Raw genomic sequence first — 26515 nt, forward strand, 5'->3', positions numbered from 1 at the left:
GAGAAGAAAGGATCTGATAGGAGAGCAGAGTGGGCAATAGGAGAAGGGGAAGGAGGAGGCAACCCAGGGTGAGGTGATGGGCAGGTGAGAAGAAGTGAGAGTTCAGAGTGGGTAATAGGGGTGGGGGCGGGGGGAGATCTGTTCACCAGAAGGAGAAATCATTATTATCACTGACAGGTGCCATGATATTTTAAACACAAAAGAGATTCTGCAGATGCTGAAAATCCAGAGAAACACACGCAAAATGCTGGAGGAACTCAGCAGGTCTGACAGCATCTATGGAAAGGAATAAGTAGTCGACGTTTTGGACCAATCTTGGTGAATGTTCTCGGCCTGAAACGTCGACTGTTTTCTCTTGTCCATAGATGCTGCCTGACCTGCTGATTTCGTCCAGCATTTTGTGTGTGTTATCGTTGCGAAATTTGTTTCTTTTTGTAACAGTTGTATAGTGCAAGATTGAGAAAAGTTACTGTAAGTTAACAAAAAAAGCACAAAACAGGAATAGTGATGTAGTGTTCACAGTACATTCAGAAATCTGATGGTGGAGGGGACATGCTGTTTCTGAAACGATGAATGTGGATCTTCACACTCAGTGATTCAGGAAAAGCTTCTTCTCCTGGTATTAATTGTGGTAAACCATATATATATGTTGTAACTGGGTTACCTGTCTGGACACACCCCTCTGCTGACTGCTCCTGTGGCTCCTCCCACGGACCCAATAATAAAGGTGATTGTGCCACTGCTCCTCCTCTCAGTCCAGGGCAGATACTCAGCCTGGTCGAGGTCACATCTTACTGCAAATAAAAGCCTTTTAGTATTTACTCTACTTCCAGTCTTTTGGAGTAATTGATAGTGCATCAGTAATGAGAAGGGGGAATGTCCCAGATGGTGAGGCTCTTCCATGGTGGATGCCATCTTCTTGAGGCACGACTTCTTGAACATGTCCTCAATGCTGGAGAAGGTTGTACAGTGTACCCATAATGGAGCTGGCTGCGTCTACAGTCCTCTGCAGACCATTGTGATTGTACTCACTGGAGCCTCCATACCAGCCTGTGATTCATCCGTTCAGAATGTTCTCCACCAGACATCTGTAGAAACTAGTTAAGAGTCTTCGGTGACATACCAAATCTCTTCAAACTCCTAACAAAGTAGTCTCCAGGCCCTTCCATCTTCTCCTTGTTGGTAGTAATAAGAGGTGCATGCATCTTGCATCCAAAATGAGAATCAGGTTTTATATCATTGACACATGTCATGAAACTCGATGTTTTGCAGCAGCAGTACAGTGTAGTATATAAATTACAATATTAAATATATATATTAAAGGATTAAAGTGAATGCATGGTGCAGAAAGAGAGCAAGAAGTAGTGCAAAGAGAGCCCGTGGGTGCTGAGGGTCTGTCATTTAAATGCCCCTTAACTCTTGTGGGAGTAGCTGACTCGACTGCCCTCTCAGACAGTGTGTTCCAGATTCGAAGACACAGCCAATTTCTTCTTCAAAATGTTCTGCCCCTTGCTTTAATCCTGTGGCCTGTGATCACAGACTCCTCTGTGCAGGGAAAAGCTTCTCGCTGTCCACCCCATCATAATTTCCCATTCCTCAGTTAGCAGCTCTCCCTCAGCCTCTCTGTTGCCTGGTAAGGAGACCTGGCTTCTCCTCACAGGGGAATGCACCATCTCTGGAAAAATCTTCCTGAATCTTCTTTGCAATAACATCGTTCCCATAGTGTCACAGCCGCAACTGCAATGAGAGGGCAGAATAGATTCATCAGGATTCCCACTGTTAACTAATTAATGCTTTATATAATGGTACAGTAACTTCACTGTTCTTGTATTCAGTACCTTGCCAAATGAATGCTATTATCCAATATGCCTTTTTAACCACCTTATCTATCTCAACTGCCAATGTTGCTTCACTCTCCTAATTACTTTTTTAAAGAAATGCCTGCTCTTCATGAACTCCCATAGGGCCTCTTCTTTTCAGTTCTGTAACAACACCATGAGCGACCTTGATATCCCTTGACCAACAGGAAAATGTTTTCCTTGAACTCTCATTTTAATTCACTTGTGAACGACTTACAATCACATTTTTAACATTGTTCCTCCCCATGCCAGTTTGGCGTATTAGGTGGCATCCTTGTTAGTCTGTTTTACAAGGCCAAGTTGCTTGATGCTCAACCCAGCACGAGTGGAGCTCATGCAAGGAGCTGACTGGATTTGAACCGGGACTTCTCACTCCAAAGTCTGGTGTGGATGCCACTACCCCACCAGCACAACATTTAGCATTGGTGCAACACACATCAAAGTTGCTGGTGAATGCAGCAGGCCAGGCAGCATCTCTAGGAAGAGGTACAGTCGACGTTTCGGGCCGAGACCCTTCGTCAGGACTAACTGAAGGAAGAGTGAGTAAGAGATTTGAAAGTGGGAGGGGGAGGGGGAGATCCAAAATGATAGGAGAAGACAGGAGGGGGAGGGACGGAGCCAAGAGCTGGACAGGTGATTGGCAAAAGGGATATGAGAGGATCATGGGACAGGAGGTCCAGGGAGAAGGAAAAGGGGGAGAGGGGAAACCCAGAGGATGGGCAAGGGGTATAGTCAGAGGGACAGAGGGAGAAAAAGGAGAGAGAGAGAAAGAATGTGTGTATTTAAATAAATAATGGATGGGGTACGAGAGGGGGTGGGGCATTAGCAGAAGTTAGAGAAGTCAATGTTCATGCCATCAGGTTAGAGGCTACCCAGACAGAATATAAGGTGTTGTTCCTCCAACCTGAGTGTGGCTTCATCTTGACAGTAGAGGAGGCCGTGGATAGACATATCAGAACGGGAATGGGATGTGGAATTAAAATGTGTGGCCTTTAGCATTGGTGTTCATTTTTTATTGGTGTTATTTTTTATCTGTACCGAGATACAGTGCGAGGTTTCGTTTTGCAAGCCACCCTTGCAAATATTTAAAAAACATATATGCAAGTGTATACAAGGGAAAATCAGTAACAGGATGCAGAATCCAGTGCTACAGTTACAGAGGAAGCCGATGCAAGGACCATGAAAGGGTAGTTGTGAGGTCAGTATTTGAACTTTAGCGTACAAGAGATTTATTCAAGAGTTTATAACCACGAGATTGAACCTGCCCTCGAGCCCGCTGATACATCTTTTCAAGTTTTTTGAGCTTCCACCTGCTGAGAGGGAGAAGGGAGAATATTTGAACTACGAGGGGGAGTCTCCATGGTCTGTAGACAAAGTCCATGCAGAGGAGGCTGGTTTTCTTGTTATTGTGGCCATCACTCTCTATAGTCTTGAGCAGAGCAGTTAAAGGGAAATCCTCATTTATTTTGTGCTCTTTTTGTTTTAATGTCTATACACATGGATAAGAGCATAAGACAGAGGAGCAGAATTAGGCTATTTGGCCCATGGAGTCTGCTCCGCCTTTCCATCCTGGCTGATTTATTTTTAAACAAACAAACAAAATATAGAGGAATAATAAATTAGCAATGGTGGAACAGACTTGATGGGCTGAATGGCCTAACTCTGCTTATGGCCGTATGGTCTTATGGTCTAAACAGCAGTTGTACAAGACTAGGCAGATACATTTTCAAAGAGCTGACACATGCAAGTCAACCTGACTGGCCCTATCTATGCCATGACAGATAAAAATAAAAGACAGTTGGGTCACATTTTAAATGCTGGAGCAACTCAGCAGGTCAAGCAGCATCTATGGAAAGGAATCAAGAGTCATTGTTTCCATGAGTCCTGATGAAGGGTCTTGGCCCAAAACGTTGACTCTTTATTCCTCTCCATTGATGCTGTCTGGTCTGCTGAGTTCCTGCAGCATTCTGTGTGTGTTACTCTGGATCAACAGAAGCTCTTATTCAGAGTTTGTTTGGATTACCTGTGCATCGTTCCCTTCTTGGTTGTGTTTCTCTTTCTGCTGTATTCCCTGCTCACACAACGGCCTTTACACTGTGAAGGCTATGCTCTAGTCTGCTTCTCGGGTTAACGTGCAGCATCACTGTTGGTGAGACATGGCTTACGATTTAGCTTCGTGCAGCCTGGCAAGGAACGTGTGCTGTTGCAGTGGGCTAGAGCTGACCTGCTGTTCTGAAGCACATCAGATGAGACTAGTTACTCTGGCAGGCATTGCCACTTCACGCTGGCATGGGCACGAACACATGTCCAGACACTGAGAGGCACTTGACTGAAAACTGGAAGCGTGATCTGGTAAGTGAAATAAGATCTGGCAGCTTGGTTGTTACCCCGACCATGTCTCGCAGCTCTTGCCAGCTCATTAGTTGTGCTACTGGGGAGAGGAGGAGAGAGGGGAGGCGCAGAGTAGAAATCTGCCGAGGCAACGCTGTAGCATCGCGGTTGGTGCGACACTGTTACAGCCCGGGGTATTAGAGTTCTGAGCTCAATCCTGACGTCATCTGTAAGCAGTATAGACATTCTCCCTGTGGAATGCGTGGACTTTCTCCGGGTCCGCCGGTTTTCTCCCACAGTCCAAAGACGTGCCAGTTAACAGATAATTAGTCATTGTAAATTGTCCCGTGATCGAGGGTTGCTGGGTGGCGCAGCTGGAAGGGCCGGAAGGGCTGATATCTTGATGTACCTTGATAAACAAGTAAGGAAAGAAAGAAGGAAGTATGCTGTTGATAATGAAATGTCTTTTATTTAATAGCCTTCTTGGTAGCACAATTGATTTGCTTTGGACCATCACAGTAAAGGGTTATTATGTTTTGCAGAAGCACAGCAGCAACGTGTGTGGATCATGTATATGACAGAATTAACTCGGCTTACACTGTGTGTGTGCCCTTTGACATTATCTCTCCTAGTAATTCACAGTTCCGCTTTCCCACAATTTTTTTTTCTCACTACCCATTTCCTTGGATTTTTTCTTTACACATTTTAGAATCATAGAACACTACAACACAGAAAAAGGCCCATCGACCAAACTATTATTTTGCCACACTCTCACCACCCTCTGGGTGAAGAAGTGCCCCCTCATGTTGCCCTCAAACATTTCACTTTCACCCTTAACTCATGAACTCTAGTTGTAGTCCCACCCAAACTCAGTGTAAAAAACTTGCTTGCTTTAAACTTATATATACCCCTCGTAATTTTATATACCTCTATCAAATCTCCCTTTATTCTCCTATGTGCTCGGAAATAAAGTTAAAACATATTCAAACTTCCCCTGTCACTCAGATCCTCAAGTCCCGGCAACATCCTTGTAAATTTTCTCTGTACTGTTTTGATCCTATTGATATCCTACCTATAAGCAGCTGGAACCTTCACTGGATCTATCCCATTTAATTCTGGCCTAAGTTTGCATCTCTTTCATCATATTGTCCACCCCACTCTAACTCTTCCTCCTCCTATCTGCTTCAGTCTGTCTCACCCCTCCTCTTTGCCTTGCAAGATGTCTCTGTGACCATCATCCGTCTCCAGCCGTGAGCTTGTTTCTGCGGCCAGCAACTGTAAATAAAGTGGATGAATTGTCTGCTGCACGATAGGTTTTTAACACACATTTAGAAAATTCAGCACTCACCTAATGTCTTCTGAAGATCTGTGACTACAGTGTGTATCATCCACCAGGTGGACTGCAGAACCTCACCAAGGCTTTCTCAGCAACGTGTTAAGGTCCTCTTTCTCCATCACCTAGAAGGACAAGGTTAGCAGGGACTCGAACCATAACCTTCCAGGTCAAAGGCCATGCTGACCTGCAAATAGACGACAAAGTTCTAAATACATTCACTTAAGTATGATGAGCCGAGTGTTGGTGTGGTGGCATCCACACTGGACTTCAAGGCAAGCGGTCCCAGGTTCGTATCAGGCCAGCTCCTTGCACGCTTTCCATCCCTGCTGGGTTGAGCGTTGAGCCAGCAACTCAACCTCATAAAACACAGACAAAAATGCTAAAGAAACAGCAAGGTTGATGCCCAATATGCCACACGGCGCTTAAAGGAACAACAACACTGTCCAGAAAGAGTGCAGTGGCTCTCAAAGTTGGCACACTGTCACCTTAAAAGCCAGTGGAATGGAGCGACCTGGTGGCCAAGCAGTTAGCGTAACACTTTGCCGCGCCGGTGATTGTTTCTGGATTCAATTCACACTGCTATCTGTAAGGAATTTGTACTTTCTCCCCATTATTGTGTGGAATTCTTCCGGGTGCTCCAGTTTCCTCCTATATTTCAAAGGTGTATGGGTTAGGGTTCGTGAGTTCTGGGCATGCTGTGTTGGTGCTGGAAGCCTGGCGACACTCGTGGGCTGCCCCTGGCATACATTTTGCTGTGTTTCAATGTTTCAATTTGTATGTGACACACAGAGATAATTTTAAAAGATCTATTATCTTTAATACATCATAACTCTGGTCCTGTTAATAATGTCTATCTCCACTGCACTTTCTCTGTAACACCTTATTCTGCGTTCTCTTTTCCATATCACTGCCTTCGTGTACCCCTGTATGAGACAATCTCTCTGCATTCCATGTAGTCAATAAAGCTTTTCACTCTATTTTAGTACATGTGATAATGATCCTAGGAATGAAAGGGTTAACAGATGGGAAGCCTTTGATGGCTCTGGCCTTGTACCGGCTGGAGTTTAGAAGAATGATGGAGGGATTTCATTGAAACCTATCAATATTGAAAGGCCTCAACAGAGTGGACGTGGAGAGGATGTTTCCAATAGTGAGAGTGTCTAGGACCAGAGGGCACAGCCTCAGAATAGAAGGATGTCCTTTAGAACAGAGATGAAAAGGGATTTCCTTAGCCAGAGCGTGAAGTATCTGTGGAATTTATTGCTACAGACAGCTGTGAAGGCCAAATCATTGGGTATATTTAAAGCAAAGTTGATAGGTACTGAAGTAGTAAGAGTGTCAAAGTTTATGGGGAGAAGGCAAGATAATGGGTTTGAGAGGGTTAATAAACCACCTATAATCAAATTCCGGAACGGATTCAATGGGCTGAATGGCCTAATTCTACTCCTTCACCTTTTGGTCTTATAATGAACTAATACCCAGAGATGAAATAATAAACTGCCCAGTCTGTGTCTTACCATTTGCAATTCCTCTTCTAATACCATTTGTTTTATGTCTCTTTAGGTTTTAAATTGTGTGAATCCAGTCAATGAGAATAGTCCTGAGATTTGCACCAAGACTCTCAACTGTGACACCATCACCCAGGTCAAGGAAAAGATCTTAGATGCCATCTTCAAGAATTTACCCTGCTCTCATCGACCAAAAGCCGCTGATATGGACTTGGGTAAGGATTGTTATTGAGAAGAAGTGAACCTTTAACACCAGCCACTGCCCTACTAGTTGGCTGCAGGCAACGTTGTTGTTTTTGGCAGCTTTGAGGCTAGTGGGTCGCTGGAATCATGAGGAGGGCGTGGAGGGCATATGGAGATTTAGGCAACTGGGGGTATTTAAAGAGGAAGTTGGTAATTTTTTTGAAAGATCGGGGAATTGAGCACCGTGGGGATCTGGTGAAGAAAAAGAGTTGAGCCCTGAGGCAGGTCAGCCACAATCATATTGAGTGGTCGGTGAGGACTGAGTAGCTGGGTTACCAACTCTTACTCGAGTTCAAATGCTATTATTCTCATGGGTAGATTTACCCAGGGCATAAGTGCCATGAAAATCAGATTTTTGCTGCTGTAGCGCAGTACATTACAAACATGACAAATATAATTAATATCAACTTCAATTATGTATAACTTACATGATTGAATCAACAAATATAAACATCATGTCAGTGCAAGTTGAGAGAAATATAGAATGAGGAATTTCAGCTCAGCTCAAGAGCCTGATGGCAATGGGGAAGAAAGTGAGTCCAGCTCACAGCTATGGACGCAACTGGAACTCCAGGGGCAGGGCTTTCTCCTCTGGCTCAGAAGGTGATGGGAAACGTATTCAGGAATGAGAAGCCTGTGCAAATACCTATGAACTCACCTTCAAGGACTCATTATCTCATGTTCTTGATATTTACTGCTTATTTATTTGTGTTACTTCTTCTTCAGTATTTGCACAGTTTGTTGCCTTATGCCCATTGATTGTTCGGCTGTCCTGTTGGCTGCGATCTTTCATTGATGCTATTGTGTTTCTTGGATTCACTGTGAATGCCTGCAAGAAAATGTATCTCAGGGTTGTATATGGTGACATATATGTAGTTTGATAATGAATTTACTTTGAACTTTGAACTCTGGAAATCAAGGCAGGCGTTTCTAGTGCAGTGCAGGACCTCCTCGGTTTTCTGTGTTCTGCTTGTAACTTGGCAACTCAGAACTGTGGCCAGAAACTGATTTTCCACATGGCGGAAGATGTCTGCAGCTGGCAGAACCATCCTGCCAATCTACCAGACGCTTGTTTGCATGTATGGGGTGTGCATAAGTCAGACATTCACCAGCTGGGCAGGGTGTGTACCGAGGGAGTGTTGCTGTGACAGAAATACTGTGTTTCAGATGAAATATGAAACCCAGGCTGTGAGTGCTTTTCAGAATCAGAACCCGGTTTGTTATCACAGACATGAGTCGTGAAATGTGTTGTTTTGTGGCAGCAGTGCGACCCAATGCATACAAAATTACTACAGGTTAGGATAAGAAATATATAAAAATAAATAAGTAATGGAAAAGAGAGAGCAAAATACTGAGGTAGTGTTCTCTTGGGTTCATGAACCTTTCAGAAATCTGATGGTGTTCCTAAAACTTTGTGCAGAGCATTTTAACTCGACACATCACCGTCTGCTACAGAGAGGTTTGAAGAGACACATTCAACGTTCTAGGAACAGCTGCTTCCCCTCCATTGCTTTCTGAACGAACGAGGAACTAACCCATGAACACGACCTCAGTACTTTTGCTCTCTTTGGGCACTACTTACTTAATTTAATATTTTTATATTTATTTCTTATTGCCATTTTTTGTTTTTGTATGTCTTGCACTGTACTGCTGCCACAAAATAACAAATTTCACGATGTATGTCAATAGTATTAATCCTGACTCTGAGGTTGTGTGTGCGTCTTCAGGCTCCTGTGCCTCCTCCCTCGTGGTAGTAGTGAGTAGAGTGTCTGTCCTGGATGGTGAGGGTCCTTAATGATGGATGTCACCTTCCTGTCAAAAGGAAAGGTTTCTTTCTTCCAGACACAAGGAAACATTTCTGGTAGTCTGAGCTATTCCCCGCTCTTTCTGCGACATTTTGTTGCTCAGGAACTGTCTCCACCATTACAAAAGCACTTTGTCGACTGTATGAGATTTTGGGACTGCTGGAATTGTGAAAGGTGCTCTTCAAATGCATTTACAAGGAGGTGACAAAATATTGGCATAGATATCAGACTTTTTGCTGCTCCTCCCCCATGAATCCCACCATGACAGCTGGGGAATTTACATTCAAGTAATTAAATAAATCAGGAATTATGAAAAAAATGTTCAGTAATCATAACCGGGAAACAGCTGTGCCATGAACGAAACCCATCTGGTTCATTAATGTCCTTCACCAAACTCACCCAGCCTGCTCTAGAGGTGATTCCAGACCCACCGGTGTGGCCAAATCTTAACTACAGCCTTACTTAAGGGGAATTAGGGTTAGGCAATCAATGCTGGTATTGCCATTCACAATCACATGGAAAATCCAATCACAATCACAATCCCTCACTCATTTGCTAATCTCCCTAAAGAGTTTGACCAGAGAAGTGTGCCAAGGTAGTGTAGATGCAGCCATTAAATTTGGCACAGTTGTCTGACCTGGCTCACGCTCCTACTCTGAGTTTCCATGTTGGGATTATCAGCCTGAACTCCTGCCAGAGAAGATTTCATAGGTATTTGGCCTTTCCAAGCCACAGACTACACCACATTTAAAAATAAACAGGCTGGTATTAATAACAAAAACATAGATGCTTCCTGCAAGATCCAATTACCTCAAGTAGAAAGGCCTGGATCACCCTCCGTGCTCCGGAGTTTCTGTGAAGGTGTCCGTGGAGTGGGACTCACAATCTGGGCGAGGTCACTCCCCACTACACCTCACACGTCATGCAAATATGATCGGGAATTCAGGAGTCGGTATAGCAGGACAGGATAAAACAGGCAGCAGTAGCAACCCAGCCAATTAAAATTACTGCATCTTCTTGTGGGAACGAATAGCAGAAAAGTATTCCATGTTCTTGTGTTCACAAACTTGTTTGACTTGTGACACCTGGTTTTTTATTATTATTATTGGTTTACCATTGTCACAGGTACCAAGATACAGTGAAAAGCTTGTCTTACATACTGTTCGTATTGTTACATACTGTTGTGTCTTGAGCTAGAATATGGGGCATGGTAGTGTTGCGGTTACCATAACGTTTTATCGTGCCAGCGATCCTGCAAGAAGTACAATTAAGGAGTCCATGTAAGGTGTTTGTCCATTCTCCCTGTGACCGTGTGGGTTCCCCCGGGCACTCTGCTTTCCTCCCACGTTTCAAATACTACAAATATTGGTAGGCTAGTTGGCCATACGGTTGTAATTGGGCAGCATGAGCTCTTGGGCCAGGCAGCCTGTTACCGCACCGTATCTCGAATTGAAAATAAAAACTAAAATAAAGAAGGTGCAGTAAACTGCAAAACCATAACAAGGTAGATTGTGTGGTCAAGAGACTGTCTCAGTGTGCGAGAGGTCCATTCAAGGGTCTGATAACAGTGGGATAGAAGTTGTCCTTGAGCATGGTTGATGGTATATGCCTCCAGGCTGATGGCAACAGGAAGAAGAGAAAATGTCCGATTAGAGTTCTGATTAAGAGAATCTATTCTCAGCGGTTGACCGATGGCCTCAGCTGATAAATGTATTCCTCAGTGAGGAGTCAAGCAGGGAAGCCCAGCAGGATCCCAGCTTCAGTTTCTGGCCTGTAGAAAATTAGCAATCCCAATTGGTCACAGTGCCCTTGGCCCACCCTGATATCTGCCTGAGGTCCTGACCTCTGGTAGTTCAATAAACCCAGAAAATTAGTGCGTCCGTGTTCATATGCATGTCCTGTACTGCATGCACTCTGTGTGCAAAGTGTTGTATGCATTCAAATAGTGCCTTTGACGTAAAAAAAAATCAGTGCCTCAAAGGAATATAATCAAACACTATCTTTTTCTTGCCATTTAAAGAGACGTTCGGAGAGAAAACAAAAAACTTTGCATAGGATGGAGTAACATACACAGAATACTGGAGGAACTCAGCAGGTCAGGCGGCATCTATGGAAAGGAATAAACAGCTGACATTTAAACAGTTGACATCTTTGGAAAGGAATAAACAGCTGACATTTTGGGCCAAGACTCTTCATCAGGATGAGAAAGGAAGGGGGAAGAAGCTAGAATAAGAAGGTGGAGGGAGGGGAAGGGGGACAAGCTAGAAGGTGATAGGTGAAGCCAGGTGAGGGGAAAGGTAGATGGGTGATAACGTCATAGAGTCAGAGAAAAGTACAACACAAAAACAGGCCCTTCAGCCCATCTAGTTCAGACCAATCCATTTAAACGGTCTTTGCCCAGCGACTTGCACCAGGCCCATAGACCTCCGTACCCCTACCTTCTATGTACAGATCCAGATTTATCTTAAATGCTGAAATTGCGCTTACATGCACTACTTGCACTGGCAATTCTTTGCACACTGACTTGACCCTCTGAGTGAAGAAGTTTCCCTTCGTCTTCAGCTTAAGCTTTTCAACTTTCATCCTTAACCCATGACCTCCAGTTGTAGTCTCACCCAACCTCAGTGGAAAAAGTCTGCTTGCATTTACCCCCTCATAATTTTGTATACCTCTATCAAATCTCCCCTCAATGTTGTACGTTCCAAGGAATAAAGTGCTAACCTAGTCAGTCTTTCCTTATAACTCAGCTCCTCTAAACCTGGTAAACATCCTTGTATACTTTCTCTGTAATCTTTCAACCTTATTTACAATTTTCCTGTAGGTAGGTGACCAAAATTGGACACAGTGTTCCAAATTAGGCCTCATCAATGTCTTGTACAACTTCAACGTAACATCCCATCACATGTACTGAATACTTTGATTTATGAAGGGTGGGGGAGGGGAGATGAAGTAAGAAGCTGGGAGGTGATAACTGGGGAAAGAAAAGGGCTGGAAGAGAAGGAATCTGATAGGAAAAGAGAGTGGACCATGGGAGAAAGGAAAGGTACCGGGGAAGGTGATAGAAGAGAAGAGGTAAGAGGCCAGAGTGGGAAATGGAAGAAGTGAATAAGGAGAGGGAGAAAAATTACCTGGTTAAATAAATTAGTGTTCATACCATTAGGTTACATTTTAAGGAGGAACTTAGAAGATAAGGCAAAGAAACTTAAGTGTGAGAAATTTAGAGCTCTGGGTAAAATAGCCAAGGTTACATTGTCAGTGGTGGAGCAATTAAAAATCTTATTTGATCAAGAGGCCAAAGTTAAAGAAACTTAGAAAACTTCTGAGTGATGTGGGGCTGAGTCTGCTGAGCCAAGGGCTATGAAAGAATCTGAACACACAGCAGTGTTGTATGTGTGTAATCATAGTCCAGGCGAACTCAGCAAGACTGAGCATTTGAGAGAAGGACTAGGGCAGCATGAGAAGTGACATAACTTGAGTTGTTATTCACTCTGCAGAAAATTGAATGAGGTAGAAAGAAAATCAAGTGCTCATCTTAAAGACGGTAGTAACCGCTTGGCTCTGTCTAACCTGCATACTTGAGGAAATGGACTGGGCATTACAAATGACCTCTACAGGTCAAGTAGGTCAACCATCAATTGTGAGTCAATGAAACCAGTTAGAGACATTGTCTAAGCTGAAAGAGATTTCTTCCTTCCATTTGTGTAGATGTTTCTTCCTCCTGAAGAGCACAAAGTGCTTGTTTACTTTTGATGATCAAGTCCCATTGATCTGCACTTCAGGGTAGAATGGAATTTGCTCCTTTACTGAGCCTCTCCCTCCCGTTCAATGTCTCCATAGGCAACCCTGAGCTTCATTTACTTGAGGACATTCACAGTAAATGCAAAGAAACACAATAGAATCAATGAAAAACTGCACACAAAGTCAAACAACCAATGTGCAAAAAACAATGAATTGTGCAAATACAAAAACGCAAAGACAAAATTATAATAATAAAGAAGAATAAATTATTCAGAACACAAGTTGAAGAGTGCTTGAAAGTAAGTCCATAGTTTGTGGAATCAGTTCAGTATTGAGGTGAGTGAAATTATCTCCTCTGGTTCAGGATCTTGATAGTTGAGGGGTAATAACTATTCCTGAACCTGGTGGTGTGGACCTAAGGCTCCTGTATTGCCCTCCTGATGGCAGCAGTGAGGAGAGCATGGCCGAGATGGTGGGGGCTCCTGATGATGGATGTTGGTTTCCTGCAACAGTGCTCCTTGTAGATGTGCTCAATGGTGGGGAGGGCTTTTACCTGTGATGGACTGGGCTGTATCCACTACTTTTTAGAGACTTCTCTGTTCAAGAGCATTGGTATTTCCATATCCAGCCATGATGCAATAATAATTCTTTCTCATTAACTTTCCACTCATCTCTACGCCCTCCACACTCCCATATCCCTCCCCATTGCTGGGACCCTCCCCTTCTGACAGAATGGCGACAGGGAAGAATGACCCGAGTGATTCTGCAGGACGAGGATGTCACCACGAAGATCGAGAATGACTGGAAACGGCTGAACACACTGGCACATTATCAGGTGAGGCAGGCACGGAAGCTTTTCTGGGGCAGCTGTCAATCAGCACCTCAAAGAGAGCAAGAAAAAGTTTGAATTGGATCGGAAGGGTTGGCCATATGCCTTGTGCAAATTACAGATTCCTCCCTCTGATAGAAACGTCCTTTCTTCATTAATGTGCAAATAATTTGGAAGATAAGCCATCAACCGCTAAATTAGGGATTTGACTTTGGACCACATTGGTGTTAAATTAAATGTCACAGTGTTGACTGCCAGCATGGAGGTGGGAAGGAAAAACAGATTAGAAATTGATTGGATCGGAGATGTGATAATGAAGACAGGAGTTAATTCGTTCATTGGAGAGGGCAAGTTATCCTTGACAAATCCTGTCAGAATCTCAGGTTGTTAGTGTGCTGGCAGTGCAGCGGAGGTCCAATATTGAAAGTGATAGTTTTGAGCTTTTCCATCAGTGATGTTAATGCCTGCCTGCATATGTAATTCTCTGTATAGTGAGCACCTAAATTCTGCTAATAAATAACAAAGCCAAAGTTGATGGCCATGTCCACGAGGTTTTCTGACAGGATGTGATCAATTTAAGTAAAGATATGCCACTTGACTCCAGGTGCAAGGGATTGATATGAATATTGCTTGCCTACTTCTGCCCAGAGTGAGTGTGTCGGATGAATAATTGGACGTGAGGAGCTGGCAGACTCTATCATTACGATTGGTTGAAATTTGTTTGTTTTATTTCGTACCTTGCACTGCTTTACGTAGGGGGCAAACATGGAGGCACTGTCTCAGAATAAAGGGACGTCCGTTTGGAACAGAGGTTGTTGAATCTGAGGAATTCGTTACCATAGACGGCAATGAAGGCCAGGTCATTGGGTGCATTTTAGGACGAGATTGATAGGTTCTTGATTGGTAAGGGGTTCAGGGTTATGGGAGAGAAGGCAGGAGATTGGGATTAAGGAAACTAACTCTTCCATGACTGAATAGCAGAGCTGTCCCGATGGGATGAATGGCCTAATTCTCTTCCTATATCGTATGGTAAGCACATTCTTCATCTCTGAAGTCTGATTTTAAACCAGGACAATTATTACAATTGTCTTGTGTTATGAAGATGATTAAAACAAGATAAAATAAGCATTACCCTCAACCATCAGGTTCCTGGACTGGGGTGGATCACTTCACTCACTTCAAGTCTGAACTGATTCCATAACCTACATACTCACTTTCAACACACGTTCTCTGTATTATTTATTTTTCTTTGCACAATTTGTCTTCATTTGCACATTGGTTGTTTGTCAGTCTTTGGTTATGTATAGTTTTTCATAAATTCTATTGCATTTCTTTATTTTCCTGTAAATACCTGCAAGAAAATGAATCTCAAGGTAGTAAATGGTTACATATATGTACTTAGATTAATACGTTTGTACATTTATTTTGACTTCGAAGACAAATCCAAAGGGAGTCAAGGCCTTCTGCCCCAACATATGTAGCACATCTGATGCCGTTTCACTGCAACATTACAACTTCCTGCAACTCTGCAGGAACGAGTTGAACTTCAGATGTTAGGTTAAAGCCACTTATTTCAGAGGAAGTACCACTTTAGATCTGACCTTTGCTCCTTCTAAGAGCAATGGACATGGAACGTAGGATAGCTTATTCCCCAGAGTAATAAGCATAAAGATGTATGAAGCATTGCGCAGAAGGACACAGATCAGGACAGTGTCATCCCCTTCAGGCTCCTCTCCAAGTCAAATGTCATCCTGACTCAGATGTCGTCTTTCTTCATCATTGGGTCAGAGTCATGGGGATTCCCTACCCAGCAATGTGAGTCCAGGAAAGTAACAGCTCAAAATAACCCTCAATAATATCCTCCAAGCCTGATCAGAAGCATTCAGATCCGGAAAACGTATTGAAAATGTAAAATCTCTTCCTCTGGCAGCTAGTCTATGACTTCCTGCAATGACCCAGACAGGCAGCTGTAATTTGAGGGAAGACATTCTCCCTGGTGGCTTTCATCCTGCCATCAGTCACCCTCCCTTTCAAGGCATTGTCTTGTTACAAATGTTAAACTGTAAATAGGTGGGGTGGAGATGCGTCTCTACTAAAGGCGCTCTTTCCCTCCGCTAGCCTGCAGGTCAGCCTTGAGCTTGGCGCACGCATCAGGGTCACCTGAAGCCATGGGGGTCGGCGGCGGATGGTCGTACGAGCAGCTGGTGCATATCACAAGTGCTGGTTATGCGACCAATAATGCCAGGCAACAATCTCTGAAGAGTATTGATAATGGCTGGGGTCAACAGTCTTGTAAAGACACGGCCCAGAAGAATGAAATGGCAAACCATCTCTGGAGAAAAATTTGCCAAGATCAATCATGGTCATGGAAAGACCATGATGATGAGAATGATGATGATAAAATAGCCCGTGGTAAGATTACAGAGGAAAATAGTGGATCCAGGACTTGTTTTCCTGTGATGTAGGAAGCTGAAGTATATAGAATCATACAGAACAGAAGCAGGCCCTTCAGCCCAACTAGTTCGTGCTGACAAAAAATCCCCATCTATGCTGGTTTAATTTGCCAGTAAGTTAGACCCATTTACCTACATATTGGTATATAGGATCATGAGGCACATAGATAAGGTGAATGTTCATAGTTTTGGTCACAAGGTAGGAGAGTTTAAAACTGTGCCCAGTCTGTGAGGCAGATTGTGGACAGAAAAAGGTAAAAGATTGCTTTATTTGTCACACGTGCATTGAAACATCGGAGCATATAGTGAACTGTGTCATTTGTGTCAATGACTGACACAGTCCAGGATGTGATGGGGACAGCCACCAAATGTCGCCACGCATTCCAGCACCAACACAGCTCGCCCACAATTTACTAATGCGAACCTGTGTGTTTTTGGAATGTGGGAGGAAAGGGAGTCTTTCATCCCAGGTTGGACTTGGGTGGTGTTTCCTATAGTGTACCAGGGTCTTGAATCTCCCGTGATTCCTCTGGAGTTCTTTGCAGTGAATGACCAACACGGTTGAGACCTGGTCACTGGCATCCTGTCACGACCCTGAAGTTGTTCTAGAGCAGTGTAATGCTCAGTCAGGGTCATGGGTTTGGCAAGCCATGCAGAAAGCATTCTCTGTGAATAGGTTTATTAATCATATATTTACAAAGAGTAAAAATTTGACCAAACATTCATGTTCCCCAAGTTACAGACAGTAGAAAGCCGAATACTCAACAGACGTGTGCATTCAGCTAACATACATAGTTAGAAGTGTGCACAGAGCATACCTTCCTAATGGTTCTTGTCATAAACAAAGGATGAAAAGAGCAAGCCCCTTCCATGAGCTATTTTATATACCCAGGATATTTGAAACTGGACACCAATGGGAAAAGCAGCTGCAGCTTCTAATCTAACCAATTACAATGGAAGTGACTTTCGACAATCAAAGTAAGGCATGTCCCACAGGACAAGCAGGAATTCCCAACCCGGGGTCCACGGACCCCTCAGTTAATGGCAGGGGTCGATGACATTAAAAAGGCTGGGAATTCCTGCTCTAGTCATATAATTCTGAGCAACAACCAGACTTGATTGCAAGCAGCCTTCAAAATGCTAAAGGACGGAAGCCAGTGAATTTAAAAAAGATAATTCTTCTGTGTTCTACAGACTGATGAAGTTTTCTCCTTTTATGAATCCAGTCATTCAGTGCTACTGGAAGCTGTTTATTCTGAGACAATGGATTTGTTTGTGAGGGAAGGGATACATTCATTGTTGGTCCAGTTTACACACCCTGCAGTTGTAATATGATGAGGTCCACAGAATATGGTGCCTGTTCTTACCAGTTCATCAAGTGATAAGCGGTGCTTGCTGGTTGGGTACGAGTAAGTGTAAACAGAACTGGAACACCAAGGATGTTGACTTGGCAGATTTTCTGCTTTATGGTGGTAGAGATTTTTAGATTGTCATTAATGAATCCATCTGCAATTTATAGAGTACTTTTGGGCCCCATATCTAAGGAAAGATGTGCTGACTCTGGAGAGGGTTCAGAGGAGGTTCATGAAAATGATCACAAAATTGAAAGGCTTATGAGGAACATCTGATATCTTTGGGCCTGTACTCAACTGACTTCAGAAGGATGATAGGGGAATCTCATTGAAGCCTACCAGATAATGAAAGGCCCAGATAAGTGGACAGAAAGATGTTTTCATTTGTGGGTGAGTCTATGATCTAAGGGCACAGCCTCAGAATAAAGGGCAACCCTTTAAAATTGAGATGAGGAGGAAGTTCTTCAGCCAGAGGGTGTTGAATCTGTGGACATCATTGCCACAGAGGGCTGAGGAGGCCAAGTCATTGGGTGTATTTAAGGCAGAGATTGATAAGTTCTTGATATGTAAAGGTGTTAAGGATTCAGAGAGACGATGGGAGAATAGGGTTGAAAAAAATAGGCCATGATTAAGTGGTGGAGCAGAATCAAGGGGCTGAGTAGCCTAATCCTGCTCCTATGTTTTGTGGTCTTATAAATTTAGGAGCAACTTCTTTATCCAGAGAGTGGTTAGAACACAAAATGCAGATGTTTGAGAGGGAACGCTACAATGGGGAACATGGAGATTTAATTAGAGATGAGGGAAAAGGATGCGATATGCAGATATAGTATGGTAAAATATGTGACAGGAAGGTAATCGAAGAATGAACAGTTGGACCACAATCTCTGCTTTTGACCTATGAACTCTACATTTTTGGTAAAATGTGCTTTGAAAAGCATTGTGAAATTAAGTATAAAAGAGGGAATACTTGCAACATGCTGGAGAAACTCAGCAGATCAGACAGCATCTATGGGGAGGAATAAACAGTCAATGCTTCAAGCTGAGACCCTTCATCAGCACTGGAAAGGAAGGGGGAAGAAGCCAGAATACAAAGGTGGAGGAGGGATAGAGAAGAAACTGATGGGTGATAGGTGAAACCAGTGGAGGAGGAAGGTGGGTTGGTGGGGGAGGGGATGAACTAAGAAACTGGGAGATGATTGGTGGAAAAGGTGAAAGGCTGAAGAAGAAGGAATCTGATAGGAGAAAGGGAAGGAAGAAGGGATCCAGAGGGAGGTGATGGGCAGGTGGTGAGAAGAGGCGGGGTAAGTGGGGAGCCAGAATGCTGAATGGAAAGAGAAAGGGGAAGGAGAGAAATTAGCATCAGATTGGAGGCTACCCAGATGGAATTTGAGGTATTGTTCCTCCAACCTGAGAGCAACACTTTCAATGTAAGGCAGTGTAGTGGTACAGCAGCCAGTTTGCTGCAGTAATCCAGGTCCAGTCCAGGTAGTGTTGCTGTTAGCTGTTACATCTCCGGGTGTTCCAGAATTAGCAGTTAAATTCCCACACCATTCTGTAAGGACTCTGTGGAATGCTTGGGTTTGCCCAGGTGCTCCATTTCCCTTCCACAGTCCAAAGATGTACCGGGTACATTAAATGGTCATTATAAATTATCCCATGATTAAATTAGGGTTAATGGGATTTGTCAGAAGTTGCTGAATCCTGAAGTCCTTGTGCCTTCTTCCTGATGGCAGCAGTGAGAAGAAAGCATGCCCTGAGAGGTGGAGGTCCCTAATGATGGATGCTGCTTTCCTGCAACAGCACTCCATGCAGATGTGCGTAGTGGTTGGGAGGCTTTACCCGTGATGGACAGGGCCATGTCCACTACTTGGTGAAGGATTTTCTGTTCAAGGGCATTGGTGATTCCATACCAAGCTGTGATACAGCCAGTCTATATACTTTCCACTAGACATCTAGTCATAGTCATAGTCATATTTTATTGATCCCGGGGGAAATTGGTTTTCATTACAGTTGCACCATAAATAATAAATAGGAATAGAACCATAAATAGTTAAATAACTATAGAAATTTGTTAAAGTTTTAGGTGTCCTGCCAAATCTCCGGAAACTCCTAAGGAAGTAGAGGCACTGCCATGCTTTCTTCATAATAAATCAATAACTAATTAAACCTTAGGCTGAGTTTGCACTCCTCCCCTGTGATCATGTGAGTTTCCCGCAGATACCTGTGTTTCCTCCCACATCCCAAAGACATGCTGTTCGGTGGCTAATTGGCTGCTGTCGACTGTCCCTAGTGTCGGTGGGTGGAAGAGTGGAGTAATGGGCAGGTGAGAGAGAAAAGATTACAGGCAAGTAAGTGTGGAGAAAGGGAGTGATAGACTGCTGAGTGCTTGCATAGATTCAGTGGGCTGAATGGTCTCCTCTACTTTAAGAAAGGTTCTGAAATAGGAAGGTAATACTTGAAATAACTTGAGCTGCAGCTCTGCCAGTGGCTGGAAGATCAGCAGTTCCTGGGAAATGCAATAACTGTCGTCAATTCCCTCCACACTTTCCCACTTGCATTTAGCTGCTATGGCTCTGACAAAAACCATAACCAAATTAGGTCAATAAGTGTGACATGAAGAATTAGATCTTTACTGAGAGAGAGGGAGATGGATGAGATTCCACATAGGGTGGTGCTAGTAGACAATGTGCTAATGCAGCCAAAACTATTAACTGTACGAGTAATGTTTGAACAGTGTATACATCAATTGAATCCCAATATTGGATCCGTGCCTGTAAAGCTCTCAGCAAATTACAGTTGTTGAGCTACCCTCCGCAGAGAATTCAATAGATTCATGAGTGTGTCTTTTTCTTTATGCACAATTCTTCTACAACATTAATGGACTCCTGTTAAACATTCTTAAATAAATTTCTCATTTACAGAGCAGGACATACACAGTGAATGATAGCGCCCTGCAAGGTGTTTTTGAAATGAAGGAGCTTGAGACACAAATATTTAGCTCCTGAAACTGGCATCAAAGATAGACATGGTGGTGAGGAAAGCATAAGACATTCTGGTCTTCAGTGACTGAGTCTCGGAGTACAAGGGTTGAGGAAGCAGATGGATGGGAGTTGTATGGAGGGCTATGGTTCAGGTGCAGGTTGATGGGACAAGGCAGAATGACAGTAACAGATGGGCCAAAGGGCCAGCTTCTGTGTTGTAGTGTTCTATGTTCAAAACATTGGTTGGGGAACACTTGGGAGTATGGTGTCACCACTCTGCAGGAAAGCAGGGTTTAAGCTGGAGAGGGTACAGAATGGATTCACAAGGACGTTGCTTGGGTCAGAGGGCTTGAGTTAGAAGGGGAGTCTGGATGGGCTGGTCTGATTTCCCGGGAGTGAAGGGGTCTAGTTAGTGACACGACAGAGCCATGGTACCTCCTATACCTAATAAAGTGGCCACTGAGTGTATGTCCATAGACTTCTGCTGCTGTAGCCCATCCACTTCAAGGTTTAGCATGTTGTATATTCAGAGAAGCTCTTCTACACACCGCTGTTGTAATGCATGGTTATTTGAGTTACTGTCACCTTCCTGTCAGCTTGAACTATTCTGTCCATTCTCCACTGCTCTCTCTCATTAACAAAGTGTTTTTGCCCAAAGAACTACTGCTCACTGGATTTTTTTTTTGTGTTTCGCACCATTCTCTGTAAACGCTAAGACTGTTGTGTGTGAAAATCCCAGGAGCTCAGCAGTTTCTGAGATACTCAGACCATCCTGGGGCTTTATGCTTTGGCTCTTGGTAGGGTCACCCATGCCAAACAGGTCAAAGGGTAGAGGCCAGACTAAGAGTGGTTCACCAATCCTCCAGGTTCGGGGGTTCAGCTCAGGACTAACAACCCCGACTGGTCAAAAATAAGTTGTTACCGAAACAGCAATGAAGAATCCTTCTAGATCTGATTGCGACGATGTTCCTGAGAATCCACCTAGAACTTACGTGACTGACAGTCGTGAAAACCGAGAGGAAGCTACTGACACAATGAAGGAAGTCAGAGATGGAGGACCTATATTGCTGCCCGAAATGCCAGGGTAGTGAGTACCGCTGGCAAATTACCAGATTCCAAAAACGTACAGGTTAGTGGGTGTATGTGGGCAGTGCAGGCTCGTTGGGCTGATAGTGCCTGTTATTGAGTTGTATCTCTAACGTAACTAAATAAAATAAAAAGATCAAAAACAAGTGGTCTGAAAGGATGGTGGAGTCAAAAGCCCCATTGCAAAGTGGGCACTAATAAATCACAAACTGGGAAGTGAAGTTAATCTAAACAGTCTTACTGGGAAGTATTGACAAGATGGACCAAATGGCCTGCTCTTGGGTCCTAAATCACCATGGTCTGGACAATTGTGAAGAGTTCACACATTGGTTTCTTTTCTCAAAATGTTGTAGTGCAGGATATCGGCAAAATGTTGTGGTGAAGATCGTTAAAGTCAAGGTAAGGTGTTAACCAGGACATAGAAAGGGGTCAAAAGACTCTCGTTGTTGAAAAGCTCAGAGAGAATAAGTTGGACCAGAAGATGGTGCTGAGTCTAGACCCAGCACCAAGGAGGGGGACTTTTTCTCCGTGTACTCTCTCCTTCTTGGTCTCTGAATCCACTTCAGTCTTACCAACCCATATGGTGCAGACTGAGATACTTTATTAGATGTATGGTTTCTGGCAACAGTATTGATTCTTCATTCTCACAGAATAACTGCCATCTTGTTGACAAATGTGGCTTCTGGAAAGTCTGTAGGGCTTCATTTTCCATTGTGGAACCTGGGAGAAGTTAACATAAATTTATTATCAAAGTACATACTGTATACATTACTATATACTACATTGAGATTAATTTTATTGTGGGCATTTACAGTAAATAAAGAATTATAACAGAATTTTACAAAAAAGCTATACGTAAACAGAGAAAGACTGACATATAACCAATTGACAGAAGAAGACAAACTGCAAATAAAAAATAATACTGAAATGTTAGTCTGTAGGTCTTGGAATCAGTTCAGGATTGAGGTGAGTGAAGTTATCCGTGCTCATTCAGGAGCCTGATGGTAGTAGGGTAATAACTATTCCTGAACTTGGGGTGTGTGGGGCCAAAGGGTTCTCTGCCTCCTATCCAGTGGTAGAAGTGAGAAGAGAGCATGGTCTAGATGGTGGCCATCCTTGGCGATGGATACTGCATTCTTGTGGCTGCGCTCCATGTCAGTGCACTCAATGGTGGGTAGGACTTTGCCTGTGATGGATTGGGCTGTGCCCACCACTTGCTGTAGTGCACTTCTTCTAATTTAAATTTGGCTTGAGGTTATCAATATGCATGGTCATCATCTCCTTGCTGGTGGTGGTGCTTGTGCATGGAACTGAATCCTAGTGAGCTCCAGAACTTGGTCTCATTAATAATTGGAATTTGCTGTCATGCAGATAGGAATCCACGTCTGGAAATAGCACTCCCTTAAATGAAGTAAATATACCGGTACTGAAGAAGAGAGTTAGCGATCTGTTCTCTGTTCCAGAGCAGTTCACAGTCTTCCCAGTAAGGTAGCACTGTCTGGCACCTGCTTTTATGCAGAAAAATTAAGAAGGATTGTGCCACACTAAATTGTTGACAATAATCCTTACATAGATTATCTGTTGGTGTATGTACAAATGAATCCCTTGACTAGGCTGCTGATTGGCAGTCTCTTCCAGATATTCATTATTTTCAGTGCAATTAGAACAAAAAGCAAAATCTTTGAGTTGCTTGATGAGTTTTTCATCTTTTTTTTCCCTTTTCAAATCCCCCAATCCTCTATAGGTGACAGATGGCTCTGTGGTTGCACTGGTTCCCAAGCAAACAACGGCGTACAATGCTGTCAATAATTCGACTGTCTCTCGAACCTCAGCCAGCAAATATGGTGAGTTCTATCAGCCCCATATTGACCACTCCTTCTCCCATTTCACAGCACATCCTAGATGAAGCTTATCTTCCATTGTCGTCCTTCCCCCTGCCAGTGTGGGCTTGTTGTTGTTTTGGATCAAGAATCAGAGAGCTGATTAACAAGAGAAATGACAGAGGATTTATACAAACAGACATTATCCAGTCTAATTAGCTGCTGCCGCTATTTATGCTCTACAATTTTTGTTTTGTTTTGAATACAAGGCTAAGATTTGTTGCCGCATCATAAATGACCTTCAGCTCAACGGCTTGCAAAGCCATTTCAGAGAGTTCAGCATATAACTGTGGATCTGGAATCAGATATAGGTCAGATCCAGTGAGCATGGCAGGCAGACGAAGATGATACGTTTTCTCATTTACATTTTATGGTCAATGTTACTTGTTTTCTTTTCCATTAATTCTAGATCTTTGTCTAATTAGCTGTATTTAATTTATACAAAATTGTGAAGGTATAGATAGGGTAAAGCAGGCTTTTTCCACTGAGGTTGGGTGGGACTACAACCAGGGGTCATAGTTCAAGGGTGAAATTTCATACGTTTAAGAGGAACATGAGGGGAAACTTCTTCACTCGGAGGGTCGTGAGAGTGTGGAATGAGCTACCAGCACAAATGGTGCATGCAAGCCCAATTTTAACTCTTAAGCGAAGTTTGGATAGGTACGTGGAAGGTAGGGGTATGGAGGGCTATGGTCCCAGTGCAGGTCGATGGGAATAAGCAGTTTAAATGGTGTCGGCATGGACTGGATGGGCCAAAAGGCCTCTTTCCATTACTCCATGAATTCCTCAGCTGTTGCATTGGGGTCTGAAGATAAATACTCTGAGCCTTCTGAGCATGAGTTTGGCCATGTAGCTGTGTACTTCAACGATGAGAGGCATAGACGGAGTAGACAGCAGCACTCTTTACCCAGGGTGGCAGTAGATAATATCAGAAGATTTCCTTTTCCAGTGATTGGAGGAAAGTTTAGGGCAGGTGTCAGTTAGGTTTTTTTTACGCAGAAAATGGTGGGTGCCTGGAACACACTGTTGAGAGTGTTGCTGGAGGCAGATACATTAGGGACATTGAAGGGAATCTTGGACAGGCACATGGATGAAAGAAAGATGGAGGGCCAAGTGGAAGGAAGGGTTAGATTGATCTTGAAGTTTTTTCAACCACACTCCTAAACTGTGGAACTCAATACCTAAAACTATATGGGATGCAGACACAGCTGACACTTATAAATACCAGCTCTCAACCTATTTATTTAACCTTGGTTTTAACTAACATCTTTTTGCCTTGTATTTTCATGTTTGTACTTTTATCCCATTTTAAAGCACTTTGAACTGCAACATCTGTAAAGTGTGGTGCCTTACCATGCTAGAGTCGCTAGATTTACTGACCTCAGAAATCCTGAGCATATGAGAGGGGCTAGTTCAGTACCAGCTCACATTCCCTTATCTCTTACAGAAACCATGATCCGAAACACAGGCAGCCCTGACAGCCTGCGCTCCCGCACCCCAATGATCACTCCTGATCTGGAGACCGGAGTCAAGATCTGGCATCTGGTCAAGAACCACGAGCATGGGGACCAGAAGGAGGGCGATCGGGGCAGTAAGATGGTGTCTGAGATCTACCTGACACGACTTCTGGCGACAAAGGTAACATACAAAACCTAACGGGGGGGGTGGGGGGGCTATAATTTTAATGTGATTGGAGGAACGCATGGAAGTAAGTTTTTTGACACAGAGTGGTGGTTGTATGGAACATGCTACAAGGGGCGGTGGTAGTCGCAGATATATGAGGAACATTTAAGAAACTCCTAGGTAGGCACAAGGATGAAAAAAATGAAGGGCTTTGTGGGAACAAAGGGTTAGACTGATAATAATAGTAATAGTCACTTCATTTCTAGAGCAGTTTTCATACAGATAAAGGAGTTCAAAGTGCTTTATAATGGCATAAAATACAAACATGAAAATAAAATACAAAATAAAAACAAAAATAAACATGAAAATAAAAGACAAAAAGATGTGAGTTATAAGCAAGGTTAGACAGGGTTTGAGCTGGAGTTCAGAAATGTCAGCTGAGTATGCATCCTTTATAGTCCTAGGTATTGAATTCCACAGTTCAGGAGCATAGTTCAAAACCGATGATCTGCCAATGATCTTTTGAGGGAGACTGTTTAAATTTAAGAGACCGGCAGAAGAAGACCCGAAACCTCGAGTAGGATTATAAAATGAAGCAAATCTTTGATGTACTCTGGTCCCAGACCATTGAGAGCTTTAAAAACAAGTAAGAGAAATAAAAGATCTGGGAAGCCAATGCAGAATAGTTAGCAACACACATCAAAGTTGCTGGTGAATGCAGCAGGCCAGGCAGCATCTCTAGGAAGAGGTACAGTCGACATTTCAGGCCGAGACTCTTCATCAGGACTAAGGGTCTCGGCCTGAAACGTCGACTGTACCTCTTCTTAGAGATGCTGCCTGGCCTGCTGCGTTCACCAGCAACTTTGATGTGTGTTGCTTGAATTTCCAGCATCTGCAGAATTCCTGTTGTTTGCAGAATAGTTAGGCTGGGAGGGATATGTTCCCTCATCCTGGTTTTAGTTAAAAGCCTATCAGCGGCATTCTGAATGAGTTGAAATTTGTCACTTGGATCACATTGTTTCCTCATTCTGATGTTTGGTCTGAACAACAACTGAACCTCTTGTTCATGTCTGTATGCTTTTATGCATTGAATTGCTGCCACACAATTGGCTGATCAGATATTTGCATTAATGAATGTAGAAGGTAGAACAAAGAACAGCACAGGAACAGGCCACTTAAGCATCATGCCAAACTCAACGAATCCCTTCATATTCTGCCATTCTCTGCTGACCTAAAGGCCTTTTGAACAGCACAATTGTATCTCCTTCCACCAGCACCCCTCCTCGCCACATCGGGGCAGCAAGGTAGCGTAGTGGTTAGCTTAAACACTATTACAGCGCCAGCAACTCACATTCATTTCCCCACCACGCGGTCTGTAACGAGTTTGTATGTTCTTCCCATTATCATGCGGGTTTCCACGTGTGGGTGGGTAGTTTAATTGGTCAAATGGGTGTAATGGGAGGGGGGGCACAGGCTCATTGGCCCAAAAGC

General features: G+C 43.4%; 1 protein-coding gene across 6 annotated transcripts in view; it reads left to right on the top strand.

Annotated features, from left to right (window-relative positions):
- Window positions 1-26515, top strand: part of plxna4 (plexin A4) — an 804472-nt gene that overhangs the window by 748013 nt on the left and 29944 nt on the right. For all 6 annotated transcript variants that reach the window (XM_063073049.1, XM_063073048.1, XM_063073050.1 and 3 more), the window contains 4 exons: window positions 7090-7249; window positions 13552-13655; window positions 23266-23365; window positions 24849-25039. In XM_063073049.1, coding sequence (XP_062929119.1) covers window positions 7090-7249; window positions 13552-13655; window positions 23266-23365; window positions 24849-25039 — 555 coding nt within the window. The remainder of the gene's footprint in view (window positions 1-7089; window positions 7250-13551; window positions 13656-23265; window positions 23366-24848; window positions 25040-26515) is intronic.

The sequence above is a fragment of the Mobula hypostoma genome, chromosome 20, assembly GCF_963921235.1.
Source record: "Mobula hypostoma chromosome 20, sMobHyp1.1, whole genome shotgun sequence".
Lineage (NCBI taxonomy): Eukaryota > Metazoa > Chordata > Chondrichthyes > Myliobatiformes > Myliobatidae > Mobula > Mobula hypostoma.